This window comes from Hyperolius riggenbachi, chromosome 8 (assembly GCF_040937935.1).
Source record: "Hyperolius riggenbachi isolate aHypRig1 chromosome 8, aHypRig1.pri, whole genome shotgun sequence".
Classification (NCBI taxonomy): domain Eukaryota; kingdom Metazoa; phylum Chordata; class Amphibia; order Anura; family Hyperoliidae; genus Hyperolius; species Hyperolius riggenbachi.
In genome coordinates this window covers 125,597,702-125,619,166 of record NC_090653.1, presented here as the reverse complement: position 1 = coordinate 125,619,166, position 21,465 = coordinate 125,597,702, and the positions used below count along the sequence as shown (strand labels likewise).

The following is a 21,465-nucleotide window of genomic DNA, read 5'->3' as shown; positions in this document are numbered from 1 at the left end:
TATGTCTCCTCATTTCAGCATTCTCACACACATCATGCAGGAGAAGTGCTGCTAGGCTGTTGGAGCATGTCTGTCACACCCAATGCAGAATGGATAACAAATGTGAGGGTGGGCCTGGCCTGTATTATATGTAAGACAGTAGTTGAAGTATGTATTATATGTAAGACAGTAGGTGAAGCAGAGCAGCACTTTCATGGAAGCATGAAGATGGGGGGGGAAGCCACAAGCATAAGTAGCAGACAAGTATGTATTTTTTAAAATGTAAGTAAAACACTCAAATTTTCGTTCCCATTTCTGGATTTGGGCATGCGCTGTAAACAACGTTCATCAATGTGAATTTAAAGTCACAGCCTCTGTATGCACCTCTTTATAAAAAGGAAGTGGTGAATCCATACATTTCCTTCCCTGATAGAGGTTTTTTTACACTTCACATAACTTCTTTTTATAAGAACTATACTACTATACGAGGGCATGGAGACATTTTGTATTAATTTTTATTAGAGATTCGCTTATAAGTATAATTCCACTTTCAAAAAAATCGGATGTGTATTCCTGAAGTGCTATGAATGGACCTCAAAGTGTACCTGAGATCTGAAATATTAGCGTATTTGAAAGCCCCATGTGATTTGTGGGTTACCTTGCTGTACTATCCATTGTTATCACCGCCAGTAATCAGGGCAGTTGCGTGCTTCTGCACATGCCTGGCCGCGGGCACCCTCGTCATGCTCCTGGGAGTGCATAGTATTACTGCACATGCACGGACCGCTCACAGTGGCTGGAGAGGGAGCCCACACACCTCATGGGGCTGGAGGAAGCCTCAGGTAAGTATAAATACATAGATATTTAAGATGTCAACTTTCCTTTAACTAAAACTGAATGAGAAATGCACGTCTACATTTTAGTTGCATTTGCTTTGAATTTTGTTTCAGCACACCATCCAGTTTTATTCTCATGCGTTTGAAGTCCTTTTTTTTAATTGACTTCAGTTTGATTGTGGGCAATTTCTTTTCAAAAAGATACTCATGAACGGCTTCAAATTCAACTAAAATGTGTTTGTTTTAATTTGAAACCAGATGTGCTCTTCTAAAATTGCCACAAAGTTCAAGCCAGTTTATTTCAGCTATGATAACAATTCACTGATTGATGTAGTCTGGTGTGTGACCTGTTCAGCTCCTTACTATACGAGTAAATCTATTCACATCTATTGATAGAGCTTTGTTCCCACCAGGTGCATTATTGTTCAATACAAATCACCTCACTTAGGGTGTAAACCGCAAGGAAAAAGGACAGATAGACCTTTCAATGTTCACAACCAGCTCACACAAAAAGCAGCACTCTGTGGAGCAGTGCTTTATTGCATACATTTTTATGTGCAGTGCTGACCTGTTCAAGGCAGTGTTGTAGTATAATGCATGGCAACCTGTGTTGGAGAATTTAAAAAGAAAAAAAAAGCAAGACACAAATGGAGGCTGCCATATTCCCTTTAAAAAAATAGCAGGAACCCTTTGGAACAGTTGTTATGCATACAGTATTAAAAGAAGCCAAAATAAAATTCACCAGAAGCCATCCAACTTATATGATGACAGTCTATGTGGTGACAGTTGATTCTTCCTCTTTAATTAGTGGAACTCACCAGCTGCTGTTATTTAAAGGAAAACCAAGGTTTTAAAAAAAAAATTGTTTTAACTTACCTGAGGCTTCTTCCAGCCCCTAGAAGCCTATGCGGTCCCTCACTGACATTTTGTTCTCCTGCAGGGCATCACTTTCACTTTTGGAAAGCCACTGACCCCAGACACCCACCGCAATGGCTCTCCCTAGAAGCTCTTGATACAGCCCTGGTCGGCAGTCTTACAAAAGTGGGTTCCTGGAGGAGAACGGAGTGTCAGCGAGGGACCACACAGACTTCCAGAGGCTGGAAGAAGACTCAGGTAAGGTTTGTGTTTTTTTGTTGTTTTTTTTACTACTACTACTTTACTACTACTATTTTTTTTTTAAAATGAGATAAAATATGGCAGCCTCCTTATCCCTCTCTGTGCAGGTGTACTTTAAGAGCTTTAGGAGATAAATTCAGGAGTACTAGGACTTAATTATGTTCTTTTTATCGTTGGCAATTTACTATGCAATATTTTAATTTAACTGATGAATACATTGGGCCTTAGTCAAAGTACATGGATAGATATTGTGCCAAATTATCAAATGAAAATTGTTCACGAGAGGTGCTTTATTTTATCATCATAATAGTCGTCGTACCTGAGGTGAAACAAATTAAAAAATTATGCATACATACAAAACCAAAATCTGTAACATCCCAGCCCTTTATTGTACCCGACCTCTCCTCCGTACTGTGTGCTCTGAATGGCTCCACTCACGTGACCCAGGCACAGTCCATGCTGCATGTCTAGGCCGAGCAGCTACAGCCTAGAATGCCCCTGGACATGTGTGTTTCAGCAGAACCGGGGCTACAGCGGAAACATGGAGGGGAGGCTGAGCACATCAAGGGGCCAAGCTGTGTCTGGAGATATTACAGATTAAGCATGGGTGCATAACTGTTGTCTCAACTCAAAAATCTAATGCTGCGTACACACTGGCAACTACGGTCGTTTGAAACAGCTAATTAACGATCGTTCCGACGACAATCAGGGAAAGAACTTTACCAAACGATCATTAACACGAACGACATCGGGAAGATGGAAATATCCAACCTGACGGATCATATCTACCGACAATCGTTACAAAACTATAGTGTGTACAGACATCGGCCAAGAACGATCGTTACAAGGGCCAATGCGCCTGCGTTGAATTCTGCCCAGCTTCAGTACTTCCTTTGTAGCGCGGCCGTAAAGATTGTTACATTGCTCATTTCAATTAAACTTTGTTTTCAAGTGAACAATCATATATTTGTATCTATTGTAACTCCATGTCAGTGGGTTTTATTTTATTTTATATAAATATGTACGCAACATATCCTTCTGATCGTTCTTTTCTGCGAGAACGATCGTTAAAATGTGTATGATGATCGCTGCATCCCATCATTGCATTCCAATCTTTCCAATATCGTTCGTCTGGTAACTATCGTTCCTTGCAAACGATAGTTATCGCAAGTGTGTACATAGCGTAAAGCCTTATCTTTCAAGATCCAAAGAAATATGATAGACATGAACATGAAATTTCAATAGTGCTTCATATTTGTTATAAAACTTCAATTTTCTTTTAGATGTACAATCAATGTGTACACCAACATTTAATATCAAACACACAATCATTCTAAAATTGTAGAATGGATGGCCACTTTAATAGAGGGCTATCCCAACTAACACAGATAGCTCAACAAAGTTTATGACAGGAATCTGGTTCCATCTCCTTAAAGTACAACTGAGGTGACATGATGAGATAGACATGTGTATGTACAGTGTCAAGCATACACATAACTATGCTGTGATGCGGTTCTTGTTTTTCTGAAAAAGTTAAACATCAGGTATGCAAGTGACAGCTTAAAACGTAACTTAAAAACTAGATTTAAATATAAAATAAAACTGTGGGAATCTAAAAAAATCATTTTTAGGAGACTGAGGATAGATACAATTGTTTTTCTCATCAGTTTATTTTCGGACTTTTCCTATTTTTTTTTCTTCAAAAAAGAATGATTGAACATTCAGAAAAATAAGAGGAAAAGTTTTAAGGATCTTCAGATTCTTGAAATCGTTTGAGTTTGTAGACTTGCACATCTGCCATAGATACCTTAAAGAGAACCAGAGGCGAACCTGAAGCAAGATTCTTAAAAACAAGGAAGCCTCAGGGTCCTCGAGAGGTTTCCTGTGTCCTCATGGAGACCACCCTTGGAAATCGCTCCTCTTCATGCAAGAGTTCAACCGCTCTCCAGCTTAGTGTGCATGCAAGACTGAGCTTGTGAATAAACACGAGCGCGGCTGCGCAACATATCCTACTAGCTCATGTTGGATATGTTCTGAGGGTCTGTGCGCAGCAATGGTAGGATGTGGGAGGATCCAGAGGCTTCCCTCTTCTTAGGTAAGCATCTCTATTTTTCCCTTTAGGTTTGCCCCGGATGCACTTTAAGATGTCCTATTTTCCCAGTTGGATTTAACTTATTTTACATAATGAAGAATGCCAGAGATAGTGCCTGGTGGCTACAAAAAACACCTAAAAAAACAACAATAATTCTTTAAACTAGTTCTAAAAAAATGTTGTGAAGGCTACAGACCAACTGCTGCTGTAGATGAACAGACATAATTTAATACAAAAGAGAAAAAAAATGCACAACCTGAAATGCAAAGTGTACAATTATGTTTGAGGAATGACAGATTTTCTCCTTTTGTCTTCACATTAAAATGGTGATGCAGTTGTGGAAAAAAAAATCCCAGGAATAATAAAATAAAAAAAAAAAAAATGCATGAGATAGTCTTTACTGAGTGGCAGTACTCAGTCCTGCTTTCCTTCACGCCACTGTCTGGAGCCTTCGTTCCAAGCCACATACACAAACAGGGCCAAAACCACATGCACAGCAACGACCGCCACTATTGCTGCATAGAAATAGCTGTCCCTGTTAGACATGCCATAAGCACCTACAAAAACAAAAGAAATGTTAGCTCATAAGGAAATGGTTGACAGTATAGTCTGTGATTCTGACATTAGCTCCCAGATTAAATTCACTTAAAAGGAACCCGACGTGTGAGACCTTTGAAAGCGCCCATATTTATTTCCTTTTAAACAATACCAGTTGCCTGGTAGTCCTGCTAATCTTTCTCATCTGTATGGTCTAAATCACACACTTGAAACAAGAATGCAGGCTAATCTTGTTGGATTTGTCAAAGACATCTGATCTGCATGCTGGTTCAGGGTCTATGACTTAAAGTATTAGAGGCCGAGGATCAGCAGGACAGCCAGGTAATACACATTATTTTAAAGGAAATAAACATGTCAGCCTCCATGTCCCTCTCACCTTGTGTTCCCTTTACAGCAAACCTGAAGAGAGCAGTAAAGAAAAAAAAAGTTAAGATTCTTAACTATTTAGAGGGAAGCCTCTCTCTGTTAGCTCATTCCACCGCTGTCCATTCAAATTACTTGCCTTCAGAAGTCCTTTTATCACCAAGTGCTTCCAAAGACGAGTGCACCTGTACTGAGCACGCCTGAGCCTGCTGGACTCGCACATGCACAGTGTGGACCAACACATTTTCGGACATACTTAGAGACTAGAGTACTTCTGATGCCTACCCTAGTTTGAGAGGAGGGGGGGGGGGCAGCATGGCGAGAGAACTGGGAGGGCTCCATGGGGTCCCATTCATTGATCTCCAGGCTAACGTGCAGCGGTGAGAACGAGCACGGGAATGAGTGTACGAGCGAGGGGGGCTGCGCACAGTGTCAATCATGGTAGAGTATGAATATCTACTCTTCTGAGGCTTAGATTAAAGTTTTTAGGGGAGTAGATACACTGTACTGAAAACATTAAGGCCTCGATTCATAAAGCATTCCCGCATTCGGAAATGCAAAAAAACGCTCACTTTACCGACCACACACCAAAATATGCATTCATAAAGGCTTTTTCCGCATGAAAAGCCGACATTTGCGAGCAGAGTGATCAATCACCGCCTTGCGCGGTGATTATCACAGCAACAGTAACAAATGTCAATTCATAAAGATTAGAGGTAGCGGTATGCGGACGGGTATTACCGCTACCTCTGATGTGGCGAGAAGCGTGCGGAATCCGTTGCAGTGAATGGGACAGACCTCCCAAGCAGCTGCAGACAGAACACCGCACAGAGGGACTCCGCCTGCTTCCCCTGTTTCCGCACGTCTCCCGACAGCCTAACGCCTGCCTACAGCGGAGTATCTCCGCACGTATATCACAAGTAGCTAAATTTTTATGAATTACCACCCTGAAGGCGGAAATAACGACAGCGGTGTTTCCCCGCTCGACTTTCCCCGCTCGCAGGCAGTTTTATGAATCGAGGCCATAGTGGTTAAGGACTTCCCAAGGCACGACGATCAGATGGTCTGACTCCACTAACACCACTGTAGGTGTGTGACTCAAAAACAACTAGAACTAAAATGCTCAGCATGAAGAGAACAGCCTTCAATTTAGATCCAAAAAAAGGAAAAAAAAAAAAAGGAGGAGATAGAGAGAGAGAGAAAGGTATTCTTCTACAGCTCACAAGATAAATGTCAGAGTGCTAAGATTACAAATGACCAAAAAAAAACAAAACAAAAAAAAAAAAACACATAAGGCGGTCCCACTGAAGGCGCTTATGTCTAGAAATTTACCAATTAAAACTATACACATCTGACAGGTGGCTAACAGGGGGTTTCTGATATCGGCAATTTCTTCGATAAATGCGAAGATGAAGGATGACAGCTCTAGACAGCTGCAGAACATACATTTGCTGCGACTGACAGGCATCTTTTAAGCATATTTGATGCTTGTGCATAATTTAATGAAGTACTGTTTTATTGACTAGTCAGACCAGCCTGAGGGCTCTTATGATACACATACTGACCTTCAAACACATAGACCTTGGAGGAGAAGTACAGCCCAATGGGAAGCATGATCATTAAGATGGTAAAGAAGAGCAGAGTCTTCAATGTAGAAACTAAGGAGCCATCATTTCTGCAAAATAAAAAAAGGATATGCTGGATTAATACCAATTTGAACTAAACCGGTTTTCTGCATTTTTTTTTATTACTACAGAGAAAGGCCAAATTGCAAAAGAGATCCAGTACTCAGAATCTACATAACTTCGCAATGTTCCTTACATCCACCTATGGGTTCTTTAAAAAGACAACTTTACTTACGGTAACGTCTTTTCCGGTAGTCAGGAGGACAGCACCCCTGGATGAGACTTGTCTCCCTCCCCACCGTGGACAGGAACTGCAAAAGAAACAATTTGCATAAGCAATAGGCAGCCAGGTATATAAGCTACTTACTTGCCACTATACTTCAGTTAATATAAAAGATAATACGGACACTTAATAATGCTTATACAAACCTCTGATATTCCACCCAATAAGGGCGGGTTGTAGGGGTGCTGTCCTCCTGACTACCGGAAAAGACGTTACCGTAAGTAAAGTTGTCTTTCCCGGATCGTCACTCGGACAGCACCCCTGGATGAGACGATATACTAAAGATCAGGCTTAGGGCGGGACCACTGCTTGCAGAACCTTTCTTCCAAAGGATAAATCTGTAGCTGCCGATACATTAAGTCGATAATGCTTCACAAAAGTGTTATGACTTGACCATGTTGCAGCCCTGCATATCTGCTCAATGGAGGCCCCTGCCCTCTCTGCCCATGACGTAGAAATGCCTCTTGTAGAATGAGCCCTGACCGAAGAGGTTAACGTCTTTCCCCGTATCTGGTATGCTGATACAATTGTCTGTTTGATCCAGCGTGCTAAGGTTGTCTTAGAAGCTCTGTTCCCTCTTGTTTTTCCTGCAAACAGGACAAAAATTGCATCTGATTTTCTCCAGGCATTAGATCTTTCTAAATACTGTAACAGACACCTCCTCACGTCCAACAAATGTAGTCTCTCTTCCTTATCATTTGCCGGATTCTCACAAAATGACGGGATATAAATTTCTTGGTTCCTGTGGAAAGAAGAAACCACCTTCGGAAGAAATGTTGCGTCCGGACGCAATGTTATTCTATCCTCTGAAACAACACAGTACGGTTCCTTAATCGATAGTGCTTGTAGCTCACCTATTCTTCTTGCTGTAGTAATTGCTAGAAGGAATATGGTTTTCAATGTCAGGAATTTGTCCGAAACTTGAGATAAGGGTTCAAACGGAGACTCACATAGACCCTGTAACACTGTATTAAGATCCCAAGAAGGAACTCTTGACCGTATAGATGGTTTTAGTCTTCTTAAAGCCTGAAAGAAACGGATTATATAATCCTCCTGTGCTAATTTCCTTTCTAGGAACACACTCAAGGCTGACACCTGAACTTTCAAAGTACTAATACTAAGACCCTTCTTATAGCCACACTGTAAGAATTCCAAAACTGATCTAAGCGATCTATTGTTGCAGGATCTATCTATACACCAGTGATTAAAAACTCTCCAAGCCTTCCGGTAAATTAATCGAGTTACCTTCTTTCTACTATTGAGTAGTGTTTCTGACAGATCATCTGAGAAACCCTTAGACTTCAGTATTTCCCATTCAGGTTCCAAGCTGATAGGTGAAGTAGACTCGGATCTGGATGTAATACTGGCCCCTGGGATAACAAGTCCTGAGTCAGTGGGAGGATTATTGGTTCTGATATCGCTAGAGACTGTAGTAATGTGAACCATGGACGTTTGGGCCACATTGGAGCAATCAATATGATTCTCGCTCTGTCCTGAATGATCTTCTTCAATACTCTGGAAAGTAATGGAATTGGCGGAAAGGCATACATCATCCTGCCTCCCCAACTGATTGTGAACGCATCCATTGCCCAAGGTAAGTCCTCCTGAAACAGGGCACAAAACTTCCGGCATTTTGAGTTCCTTTTCCTGGCGAATAGATCCAGTTCTGGATATCCCCACTGTGACGTTATCGTTTGAAACACCTTCGGATTGAGTGACCATTCGTTCTGGTCCAGCTTCTCCCTGCTTAGATAATCTGCCAACTGGTTTGATGTCCCCTTTAGATGACGTGCTTGTAATGACATGATATTGTTTTCTGACCAGAACAAAATTTTTTGATGTTTGTTTCCATAACATCTGGCTCTTCGTGCCTCCTTGTCTGTTTAGGAATGCTACCACAGACTTGTTGTCGGTCCTTATCGTCACATGCGTTCCCTTGATCTGATCCCTGAAGTGTAGCAGTGCCCTCCATACAGCTTCTAGTTCCCTGCTGTTGGATGATCTTGAGCTGATCTGTACTGACCATTGTCCCTGAGCCAGAAGAGCATCCAAATGTGCTCCCCAACCCCATAAACTGGCATCTGTTGTAATTATCCTCTGCTCTGGATAACTCCATACACGGCCTGATGAAAGATGACCTTGGTTTTGCCACCAAAGTAGGGACACTTTTATGCTGTGAGGGATAGGGATCTTCTTGTCTAATACCGTGAGGCTTCTGTTCCATGATCTGAGGATCCATAACTGCAGAATCCTTGTGTGGAACTGCCCCCACTGAACTGCGGGAAACGAGGCTGTTAGGAGCCCCAGGACTGCCATTGCTTTCCTCAGTGATACTGTCCTTGCATTCTGAAAGGAAAAAATAGCATTTAGAATTGCAGTAATCTTTCTATCAGGCAAGAAGATTCTTTCATTCCTAGTATCAATGCTAAATCCGATAAACTCAAGAACCTGGGAAGGAACTAGTGAAGACTTCTCCCAATTAATAAGCCAACCTAAATGCTGCAGATAATCTAATGTTGACTGCATCTGCAATCTTACCCTTTCCGCTGTAGGTCCCCAAATTAAAAAATCATCTAAATATCCAAGGATATTAACTCCCATCAGCCTAAGCTCTGCTAGAACCTCAGACATGACTTTGGTAAACAGCCAAGGGGCAGAAGAAAGTCCAAAAGGAAGAGCAATAAATTGAAAATGTCTTACCTCTTCCCCCATGTGGACTGCAAATCTTAGATACTGTTGTGATGACGGATGAATAGGTAGGTGAAGATATGCATCCTTGAGATCTAGAGAAACAAGAAAATCGTCTTTCTGCAAGAGATGAATCACAGATTTTATATTGTCCATCCTGAATCTTCTGTATTTTACATCTAGATTTAATTTCTTTAGGTTTAAGATGAATCGGTAAGATCCCTGTGGTTTTTTTATGAGAAATACTGGCGAATAGAACCCCTCCTGTTTCTGACAACTCGGTACATATCTTATCACCCCCTTTTCTAATAGAGATAGGACCTCGCTTTGTAGTGCACGACACTTTCTTTGATCTTGTGGTTGGGGAGTAATGCAAAACCTCAGAGGAGGATGATGATTGAACTCTATCCGGTACCCTTCTGATACAATCCTTAGTAACCACTGACTTGTGAACTGAGGCTGCCATACTTCTAAAAAGTTTGCAATTCTCCCCCCCACTGGAATCCTGGCGTCATTGCTTATCCTGCCTCCTGGCAGGATTGAAATTGGGTTTCGGTTTCTGTGATCTGTACGGGACCCAACGTTTACCCTTGGAGGACTTGGGGTTTTGGTCAGACCTGATGGGGGGACGAAATGACCGCTTATACTGGAAAGGTCTTTTCTTTTCTGGAAAGTTTTTCTTTTTATCTGATGACCTATCTAAAGTATCATCTAAATTGGATCCAAAAAGCAGCCTGCCTTCACATGGTATACCACATAACTTAGATTTTGAGGAATTATCCCCATTCCAGGTTTTAACCCATATACCTCTTCTGGCTGAGTTAACTAAAGCAGTAGTTCTGGCTGTAAGTTTAACAGTGTCGTCTGATGCATCTACCATATAATTAGAGGCATTTAAAACTTTCGGAAAATCATTAAGAATTTCTTCTCGCGGGACCCCAGAAGCAATCTTATCCTGCATTTCTAATAACCATGTTTTTAATGATCGACTCACTGCCGTGGACGCTACTGCAGGCTTGAATGTTAAGGAAGAGGATTCCCATGCTCTCCGCAGGAGATTGTCCATTTTTTTGTCGATTGGGTCCTTCAGACAACCAAAGTCTTCAAATAACAGATCTGTTTTCTTTGACACCCTAGAAAAAGACGGGTCTAACCTAGGCGGAGTACCCCAAAACTCCTGATCTTCCGGAGAAAAAGGATAACGATTAGACAAGGATCTCGGCCAAAAAGCTCTCTTCTCAGGGTTATCCCATTCCTTCTTAATCATACCCTTAAGGGTGGAATGGACTGGGATAAACTGAGGCTGGGGGTCCGCCAAAGTCCTGTACATCTCATCCAAAGGTGTCAAAGATTTTCTTTCTGTCTTGATACCCATTGTATCATACATAGCGCTTAATAAATCCTTCATTAAATCGGTTGAAAAAGCAAATTTTGATCTGTCCACATTTGAGACCTCTTCCTCCATATCTGATAGCTGATCTAGCTCCGATATCTCCCCCTCAGATAACTCAGAACCCTCCACCTCACTCTCTCTTCTACGTTTGGATCCCGAGGGCCCTGGTTGAGCCAAAACAGGGGAAGCAGGGATAGCAACTGCAGGTATTGTGTCCATATTTCCAGTAGTTCCTGGGACATCAGAAGGAACTATAGAATTGGAAGCAATGGCAGAATCTTTGATCTCTTTAATCGCTGAAGACATCTCAGATCTCATCCAGCCCATTAAATCTTTAAGTATGACCGGAGATTCATCCTTGACTACTTTCTCTGTACAGCTCTGACATAATTTTTTAGAAGAAGATGAAGAAAAACGACTGTTACAAATTGCGCATTTCCTCTCCGACCTGCTTGAACTATGCTGACTGGTCTGAACAGCAGCCTTGTCAGTTTTTTCACTTTTATCAGATTTGTCCGACTTGTCATGTTTTTTAGGCTATAAAAAAAACACAAACAAGGGACAATCGTTACTAAAGGTTACATAGTAAAAAACCATAACAAGCAGGAGTATACAGGTACCACATCTACTTGCCAGAGAGGGATCTTGTCCAGACTTAGCAGATTGCAAAGGAGCTGAACCTGAAGCGTCCTCCATGATTGCCAGCCACATCTGAATCATGGACTTACTTCCACATATATACCCTCAAACAGACCCAGCTGACCACAGCTAACGCCGCCCTGCTGCATAATTAATCAGCTTCACATACCTTGATGCATCAGCTGAAGCTGATTACCATACACCGCCGCGGCTCCTGCCGCTTAATTAGTCCAGCGTCATTGTGATGCAAATGTAATCAGCTGTTTCGTTGATTTAGTATTTCCCCGCCGCGGCCCCTGCCGCTCTGCAGACCTCAGATCACGCGGGACGCCAGCGCGTGACTACTTCCGGGTAAACCGGAAGTGACCTCTTCATGCGCGCGCCTGCACGCATAATACTGCTGCCTTCTCCGGAGAAGCCTCCCAAACGCTGCAGGACTCCCCACTGATCACTGCTCAGCTCTATTGGGAGTCCTGCCACACGCTGCCCCTGCCGAACTGACATGGATGGCTCCCTGGAGACCTCTCCCTCCGCTCCGTCCGGGACAGGAAACTATACTGAAGTATAGTGGCAAGTAAGTAGCTTATATACCTGGCTGCCTATTGCTTATGCAAATTGTTTCTTTTGCAGTTCCTGTCCACGGTGGGGAGGGAGACAAGTCTCATCCAGGGGTGCTGTCCGAGTGACGATCCGGGAAAAACAACTGAAGTGAGAAGAATATGGAGGCTTACATATTTCCTTTTAAACAATACCAGTTGCCTGACTGCAGTAGTGTCTGAATAACACCAGAAACAAGCATACACCTAATCTTGTCAGTTCTGACAATAATATCAGAAACACTTGATCTGCTGCATGCTTGTTCATGGTCTATGGCTAAACGTATTAGAGGCATAGGATCAGCAGCAGGGCTGTGGAGTTGGTACAAAAATCATCTGACTCCAGGTACCCAAAATTGCTCCGACTCCTCCTGATCAACAAGAAAGCCGGGCAACAGGTATTGCTTAACCGGATCCGGACCGACGTAGGTCGAATCTACGTCCAGCAGGTGGCGCTGCGGCCCTGACTGGACGTAGGCTCAACGTCCCATTAAACACATGTTACCTCCGATCTCGCCGCTTTGACCCCGGAGTCAGATCGGTGCCGGGGACTTGGGGGCCACAGCTAGCTAGCTTAGTGCTAGCTAACATAAAAAGAACACTTCTAATTTTTAAAAAATCCCTCCCGCGGACGCAGCCACCGCATCTGCGTACCGCCAGGGAGGTTAAGGGGGCAAAGGCTGCTGGTACCGAAGTGGTTAAAGAAAATAAATAAGGCAGCCTCCCTATTCCTCTTACAGTTGCATTCCTCTTGTACTTTAAATGACAACTGTAACCAGATGATATGGAGGCTGCCATGTTTATTTCCTTTTAAACAATACCAGTTACCTGGCAGCCCTGCTGGTCTATTTGGCTGCAGTAGTGTCTGAATCTCACACCAGAAACAAGCATGCAGCTAATCTTGTCAGCTCTGAGAATAATACCGTACACTTGATCTGCTGCATGCTTGTTCAGGGTCTATAGTTAAAAGTATTAGGAGGTAGATGATGAGCAGGATAGCCAGGCAATTGGTATTGCTTAAAAAAGGAACCTGAGGTGAGAGACATATGGAGGTTGCCATATGTATTTCCTTTTAAACAATACCTGTCAGTCCTTCTGAGCTTTCTCATCAGTAGGGTCTAAATCACACACCTGAAACAAGCATGCAGCTAATCTTGTCAAATTTGTTATAGACATCTAATTTGTATGCTTGTTCAGGGTCTATGGCTTACATTTTTAAAAGCAGAGGATCAGCAGGTAAGCCAGGCAATCTGCATTATTTAAAAGGAAATAAACATGTCAGCCTCCATATCCCTCTCGCTTCCGTTGTCCTTTAAAAGTTGCTGCCATATTTATTTCCTTTTAAAAACAATACCAGTTGCCTGGCAGCCCTGCTGGTATATTTGGATGCAGTAGTGTCTGAATCACACCAGAAACAAGCATGCAGCTAATGTCAGATCTGACAATAAATATCAGGAACACCTGATCTGCTTCATGCTTGTTCAGGGGCTTTGGTATTAGAGGCAGAGGATCAGCAGGACAGCCAGACAACTGGTATTGCTTAAAAGGAAATATTGCAGCCTCTCACTTCAATCATCCTTTAAGAAGCTGCCCCCAAACCCACCCCCCTCCCCGAAGATTAGCGACAATGGATTGTCGCTAGTCCTAACAGGGCCAAACAGCTCTTCCTACTCCAGTGTGGCCACTAGAGGTCAAACACTAGGTTCACCGTGACACGTACCTAAAGTGACCACTAGCATTTCTGACATGACGCATGCTTCCACTGCTGTGTCGTCCACCCCAAAATCAAAAACCTGCTAGTGACATGCTTCCGACCTGCCACCAATTGAGATTTTCCATCAGGCACAATTGGCAAAATCTACAGGGCAAAAAGAGTTATATAACAGTTATATAAACAGTTATATAAATAGTTTATGATTGAATTGGCCAGATATCAATAATAGTCATAGTGACTGACGGCCTCCGTATTCCATAGGGCTCCTAATGAAACACACAACACATCTGATTTGGTATAGACATTCTGAACAATGGCTTCCTTATTTTGCAGACAGCCTTGTACCTACGGGAGGTAACTAGTTTATACAAAACCCACACCAGTTTCTCCAGAATTCATTGAGCAAGATATTTACACCATAAACAGTAGTAAAGCAATGCTATTCAAGGAGTTCAACAGATGATGTGTTGTCTAAACATTACAGCACAAAATACAGTACTTGCCATAGATTACCTAAATGACACTCAGGTACAGCTACCGCATTTGTTTGTAGCAAACAATAGGGGTTAATTCACTAAACCGTGCTATGACAATAGCACACCTTATCAAAGATATTGCACTTTATCAAATATAGCACACCTTAGAGTGGCATAGAGAGCGCTACGGACCCGCAGGAGCTAAGGGCAGGACGAGTGCCATTGGCAATTAGCAGGCATAAGTTTGTAGCGCTCGCTATGCTACTATGATAAGGCGTGTTAACTTTGATAAGGTGTGCCATTTGTCATAGCACAGTTTAGTGAATCAACCTCAATGAGTTAACCTGCCCTGAGAACAGTAATATGCTGCACAATCTCATCTGAAATGAGCAATATAATATGTGCGATGATAATGCTGTTGCATAGAGGTGGAGAAGAAGCCTAAAGGGTTGTACTGAACAGGGCTGTGGAGTCGGTACAAAAAAAATCATCAAACTCCTCAGTTTATGAAACCACACCGACTGACTCCAGGTAAACAACATTTCTCTGACTCCTTGACTCTAAATCATCTAAATGGTGCCCATACATGGTACACATTTTTCAATTTTTTCAATCAGATAATTTAATCCGATTATTCCATTAGATGGAATATGAAGATTTTGCCAACATATCCGATCAGATTTTTATTGAGACAACCCCCCCCCCCCCCCCCGAAAAAAAAACGTAATAATCGTTTATTTTTCTTGTTCGAATAAAAAATAAATAAATATATCTTTTTGACTTTCATTCGATTATTTTGGTCGAATACACAGGAAAATCAAACATTTGTATTGTACCGTGTATGGGCACCATAACGCCAACTCAGTTTATTGAAACCACTGTCTCCGCCTCTGATTCCTCAGCCCAGGTACTGAATGGGACAGAAGCATAAAAACTACAGCAAGCAGTGGGACTGCGATTCTATAGAGTTGGCACTGATGAAAATGGCCCATTACAATTCCCAGCACCTCTGAAGTATTATTGCGATCGGCAAATACAGATTGCAGTGACAAAATCCAGTAAGCAGAAACGGGTTCAAACTGGCAGAGAAGAGTATAAAAGCAAGCAAGGCTGCATTAGATTTACACTGCATTGGGCAGTACAAAGTTAGCAGCTGTGCAAATGGTATTAGATCAGATCTCTGATGAGAGCTGATCCAATGCTAGGTACACACAGATTTTCTGGCAAATTTACTGTGAGAGCGCTTATTTCCAAAACGTCCGATCTGATTTCCGATCGTTTTCTGGTCACTTCTATCGAAAATCAGATCGGAAATGTTGGAAATAATCGATCCGACGGTAAATATACCAGAAAACCTCCTAATGTGTACCTAGCATCATATCAGGAGGGGCAAGTTGGTAAACTATCGATGTCAGGGAGATATTAATCCCTTGCCACATGCTTCTTTCACACTACATGCATTGCGTTTCATGAAATATAGGACCGCAACGATGCGGCATACAGTCAAAAGGGCTTGCCCAAGCAAATTGCCCAGTAACGCACAGCAGGCAGTGCATTGTTCCTTCAGGTCTTGTCGCACCACAAAACTACCAGTGAGAAAAAAAAAGGTTCCATCGACCTAGAATTGCATTGTGTTTCAACGTGTCAAAGAAACCTTATTGTGTATGCCTACTTTTCCCACTATCTTACTCATTACAATGTGGGCATAAAACAATGCACACTCTGCATGTTATAGCATGCACATTTTTTTCATCATCATTTTTACACAGGCTTGCACTGAAGAGAATGTGGTCCGTTAGAACGCAATGATCTGAACATAACCATATAAAATCGTATACACAATGAGTCTGCATTCAGCAAGCACAGAAAGGCTGTAAAGAACAGAACCATCAAGTTTTAGGAAATGCTTCGATAGCTGCTAATAGAAAAAAAAAAAAAAAAAAAAAGTAATACAAATGTATACAGTACTGGCTTTAACTTTTTTTCATTAAACATCTGGGGGTGTTTTCACTCCTTGTATTGATACTAACAGGATTTTCCTGCAGCTCTTCCCCCTCCCCCCATGAAAAAAATAAATAATCAGCATATTCAGGCCAGTGTAAAGATGCAGTTTAGGTCCATCTATGGCTGACCTCATCAATATATAACAATAAATGGGGGGGGGGGGGGGGGGGAGGAGGATCATTGCTGCACTAACATACTTGTGCCTAATAACAGCTAAACAATGACTTCAGGTAAAGCAGGTCATACACACACATTGATTTTCCTGTTTGTTTTTATAATAACAGAGTGTTCAAATTAAACAAACCATCATTCAAGCACAAGGGTGGTAGGTCAGGAGCAGCAGATCGATGACCCACAGCCTTGTTTTGCATTAAGCAGTGATAGGGCTGGATCCAACTCGAGCTTTTTTTTTTTTTTGAGTGTTTATGGAGCGATTTCAATCACTAGCGATTTCCTTAAACGCTCTGTCAATGTAAATGGATGAGACAGATTCCACTAGAGTGATTGCGATTAAAGGAATACTGTAAGGGGGGGGGGGGGTCGGGGGAAAATGAGTTTAACTTACCCGTTTGTAATGGTCCCCCGCAGACATCCTGTGCCCGCCCAGCCACTCACCGATGCTCCGGCCCCGCCTCTGGCTCACTTCTGGAATTTCCGACTGTGCCTGTGTTACCGTGTCCTCGTTCCCGCTGATGTCACCAGGAGTGTAAAGCACAAGCCCAGTATGGTCTGTGCCTGCGCAGTACGCTCCTGGTGACATCAGGGGAAGCGAGGACACGGCAATGCAGGCGCAGGGGTTTTCTGACTTTAAAGTCAGAAATTACAGAAGTGAACCGGAGGCGGGGCCGGAGCATCAGTGAGCGGCTGCGCGGGCACAGGATGCCTGCGGGGGACCATTAGAAGCCCCGGGTAAGTTCAACTCATTTTCCCCCGACCCCCCTACAGTATCCCTTTAAGGAAATCGCAATCACAGGACATGCAGCATTTTGGGAGCATTTCCATTCTAATGTATTGTATAGGAGCAGGGAAATGGCTCCCAAAATAGTTTGCAAAACGCTATCACAAATCGCCAGCGATTGCGATAGCTCTTTCTAGTAGGTTCCAGGCCATACTGGATACTGGCCTAACTGGATATTGGAAAAACGATGTATGGTAGCAATTTATCCCTCTCTGATCAAATCCAATCAAAGAGCAATCAATTATTTTGCCACATTGGGAAGTAATATATAAAATGTATGGCCACCTTCTGCTGAAACCCAAATAATCTCAAAAGATTGATTCCTGGCAACATGTTTTCATAGTATGCTGGTACCTATAATGGTGGCCATACACTGGTCGATTTGCCATCAGATTCGACCAACAGATAGTTCCCTCTCTGATCAGAGAGGGATTGTATGACCACCTTTACTGTAAACAGATTGTGAATCGATTTCAGCCTGAAACTGATCACAATCTGTGCAGCTGACGCCGCCCCCCCCCCCCCCCCCCCCGTATACATTACCTGTTCCGGCTGGCGCGAGTTCCCGCTGTCTTCTCCGCTCCAGACCGTTCCTGCAGCTACTGAACTTCCTGTCCAGGGGAAGTTTAAACAGTATAGGGCGCTCTACTGTTTAAACTTCCTCCCGGGGCAGGAAGTTCTGTGTAGCTGCAGCCCTGGAGCCCAGCGCGGAGAAGAAGCAGCGGTGACAGCAGGGACTTGCGCCGTCCGGAACAGGTAATGTATACCCGCTGTATTGCGTCGGTCGTCGGGCATTCAAACGCCGCTATCGACGCACTCCCGACCCGCCGGCGATCGAGAAAAATCTTCCGCACGGACGGATCGACGGGAACTATTGATTTCAGTCGAAAATCAATCGTTCTGTCAGCGGTGTGCGCGGCGATTTCACAGCCGATTCGATCATTGTGATCGAATTGGCCGGAAAATCGTTAGGTGTATGGGCCCCTTAAGCTGTGTTTCCCCACTTGAGCTGAAAACAGATATTATTTGTCCACGCCCCACTCATCCCAAAACTAACAGTGAACAGCTCCTACTTTATATGTAGCAGCCGTTCGCACTGGTCACTCTGCAACTGTTCCATTTAATCCCTTGTTGTAAGCGAGTCACATTTCTGTACAGTCCACGATAATCCCGGAAAAGCAAATGCGTTCCCGATATAGACTATGGTGGTAACATCCACCGTGGGCTACAGCAGTGCATCAGAGCCGTCCACTCCAGCTGACCTTACGTTATCCAGCGTAAGTGGGAACCAAGTCTAAAGGGGCAGATACACTGGTTGGTTTCAGCCATCGATCGAACCGATCAGAAATCGATGGCCAATCAGCTAATCGATTGATTTGCAGCCGATTTGATCTGACAGGATGGAAAATCTAGATCTGCTGCTGGCAGCAGATAGATGACCCATAGAGTTGCACTGGATCTAATAGTGCAATAATGCATTTAGACCAATTTTCAATAGATTTCCAATAAATGTCATTCTTAGTGTGTGGCACATACGATTCGTCAGATTTGATCTGCTGCAAATCTATCAGTGTATGGCCTTTTTGCTGGGTACACACAGTGCAATATCGCATTTACATGTTCAAACTGCTCCCGATCGATAAAGGATTCGATTTTCCAATTATAACAACATCACAAAATCAATACACTTTCTCAATGAAAAACAAATCAGACACGTCGGAAATAATCGCTCGATTCTTGCGGATCGGGAAATTGCATCATGTGCTCCCAGCATAAGCGGTGAGACTTGTTCATGAGTGTCTTTACAAGTAGAATCATAATATTATTTTGAACAAAAAAAAAACAACTATAAACTGCTTTTTCCAGTCATGAAGGACAGCAAAGAGAAGAAAAAATAAAACAAAACAGATAACAGATCGACCCCCCCCCCCCCTCTCTCCCATCAACGGCGCATACAAAAATAGTCCGTAACGTTAGATATATCCAATCTGACAATTAATACATCACCAGAATATTTAAGCTGTATAGTCCCTTCCCAAGAGACACAACAGCTTCTCTGTGATCACCTAACTACTCCATACATACAGATGGAGCGTACATAAAGACCATTTCTGAACTATACATGTCCCCCCCCCCCCCCCCCATCATAGAGCTGCACTCACTGACTGAACTCAGGGGGAGGGAGGTCGGCAGCGTTTAATGACGCTTTGTCGTATCTCTCCATGCTGTCCGGTCCCAGGCTCAGCTTCACTTCCTGTATGCAAGCTGTCATGTGATTTCTGTCACATGACCTATAATGTGACTGAAGGGAGGCACTACGTGTTGGGCGGGGATTTCTCCATATTAGTCACAGACAGCTCTGCTTTCAGTCAGCCCGGCCCGTGATGCTGCTAAATAACATAAAGCAGAGCTCCCCCTGTGGGCCTCACCACTTATAACACACAGGGGCTCCTCAGATGGTGCATGGGGAAAAAAGACAGTCACTAAGCTGAAAATATTATACACTTCATCCATAAAGACCTGATAGAATTCCAACTTTGTTAAAAAAAATCGTTATGATGTATCATTGGTGTACAAGTTATTTTGATGTGTAACATTATTACAAATTATTTTTCTAATCAATGTGCGTAGTTAAACATCACTACAAAGCAGTTTTCTCCCATAGGATGCAAAGCACTTAATAAAGCGGAATATAACCCTGCATTTCAACTTTGCTCTAAAACATTATTTACGTGGGCAATTTGCAGGCGTTTTCTGCAGATTTGCCGGCAATTGCTAGCGCTTTGAAAAGCTCTAGTGTAATTTAATAGTAGATTGCAGTGATCTTACAGCATAAATCTCTGGTGATTTGCATAAAACAAAAATGCCGTGATTTTGGTGCGATTGCGGTTCAAATGTTAAAAAACTGAATTGCAATTCAAAAATTGCATAAATGCTAGCGATTTTGCTAGCGTTTTGCAATCCTTAGTGTGAACAGGGCCTTAGACCAGTAATTAGTTAAATGGGAAATTGTGTTAGGGCAGGTGCACACCAAGAGCGCTTCTGGGTGCTTTTAGGGCTCTTTTCTATATGCACGCTTTCAGCCACGCTTATGGAAATGCGATCGCAGGGACATCAGACAATGACTGCACTGTCTGATGTTTCCACACATGCGCTGTGATTCACCACTGGATCACAATGCATTGTTGCCTGCGTTGTGGGGTTATTGCGTCTGCAATCCCATCCATTATAATGAATGGGATCGCAAGCACCACCCCCCGGGGAGTCACGGCTCTGCATTGCAGTAATGGAAATGAGCCCTTAAAGAGACTCCGTAACAAAAATTTCATCCGGTTTTCTTCCATCCTACAAGTTCCAAAATCTATTCTAATGTGCTCTGGCTTACTGCAGCACGTTCTACTATCACCATCTTTGTAATAAATCAACTTATCTCTCTCCTGTCAGACTTGTCGGCCTGTGTCTGGAAGGCTGCCAAGTTCTTCAGTGTTGTAGTTCTGTGATGCATCTCCCCCCTCCAGGCCCCTCTCTGCACACTGCCTGTGTGTTATTTAGATTAGTGCAGCTTCTCTCTGCTCTATTATCTTTTACAAGCTGGATAAATCCTCCTCTGAGCTGGCTGGGCTTTCACATACTGAGGAATTACATACAGGAAGAGCTGTCTGCACTCTGCAGGAAGAAACAGCCTGACACTTCAGTGGAAGATAGCTGCAGGGGGAAAGAAACACACAAATGATCTCTTAAAAAGGAAGGCTGTATACAGCCTGATTGTGTATGGATGTATTTTCTATGTGTGGACATACTGTACATCAACCTACTTCCTGTTTTGGTGGCCATTTTGTTTGTTTATAAACAAACTTTTTAAAACTGTTTTTAACCACTTTTAATGCTGCGGGGAGCAGCGAAATTGTGACAGAGGGTAATAGGAGATGTCCCCTAACGCACTGGTATGTTTACTTTTGTGCGATTTTAACAATACAGATTCTCTTTAAAGTAGCCCTGACCTGGTCCCCGGTACTTTTAATAGGTTTTGTTACTGGTGCTGTGACTAGCACACAGCACCATCCTGCCCCCTCCAGCGCCCCCTGTGGCCCTGTTCTTACATCAAATATGGGCAGGGAGGAAGTGGCAGTTCTTAATCCCCTCTG

The 21,465-nt window shown here is 43.0% G+C and overlaps 1 protein-coding gene across 1 annotated transcript; it reads right to left on the bottom strand.

Moving 5' to 3' along the window:
• Window positions 1-1,297: 1,297 nt before the first annotated feature.
• On the bottom strand, window positions 1,298-19,601 carry VMA21 (vacuolar ATPase assembly factor VMA21). Its single transcript, XM_068251036.1, has 3 exons — window positions 19,483-19,601; window positions 6,510-6,619; window positions 1,298-4,580 (listed from the first exon to the last, which is right to left on the bottom strand). Exons 1-3 carry the CDS (start codon window positions 19,590-19,592, stop codon window positions 4,438-4,440), a joined length of 363 nt encoding a protein of 120 aa, XP_068107137.1. The 5' UTR covers window positions 19,593-19,601; the 3' UTR covers window positions 1,298-4,437.
• Between the last annotated feature and the right edge of the window lie 1,864 nt (window positions 19,602-21,465).

What these genes read in the sequence shown, in the direction of transcription:
- VMA21 (XM_068251036.1), bottom strand. Translation starts at nt 19,592, where the DNA reads ATGACAGCTTGCATACAGGAAGTGAAGCTGAGCCTGGGACCGGACAGC. An exon ending in CCTCCCCCTGAGTTCAGTCA is followed by an intron (nt 6,620 to 19,482) that starts GTGAGTGCAGCT and finishes TTTATTTTGCAG; the next exon opens with AAATGATGGCTCCTTAGTTT. An exon ending in CAAGGTCTATGTGTTTGAAG is followed by an intron (nt 4,581 to 6,509) that starts GTCAGTATGTGT and finishes TTGTTTTTGTAG; the next exon opens with GTGCTTATGGCATGTCTAAC.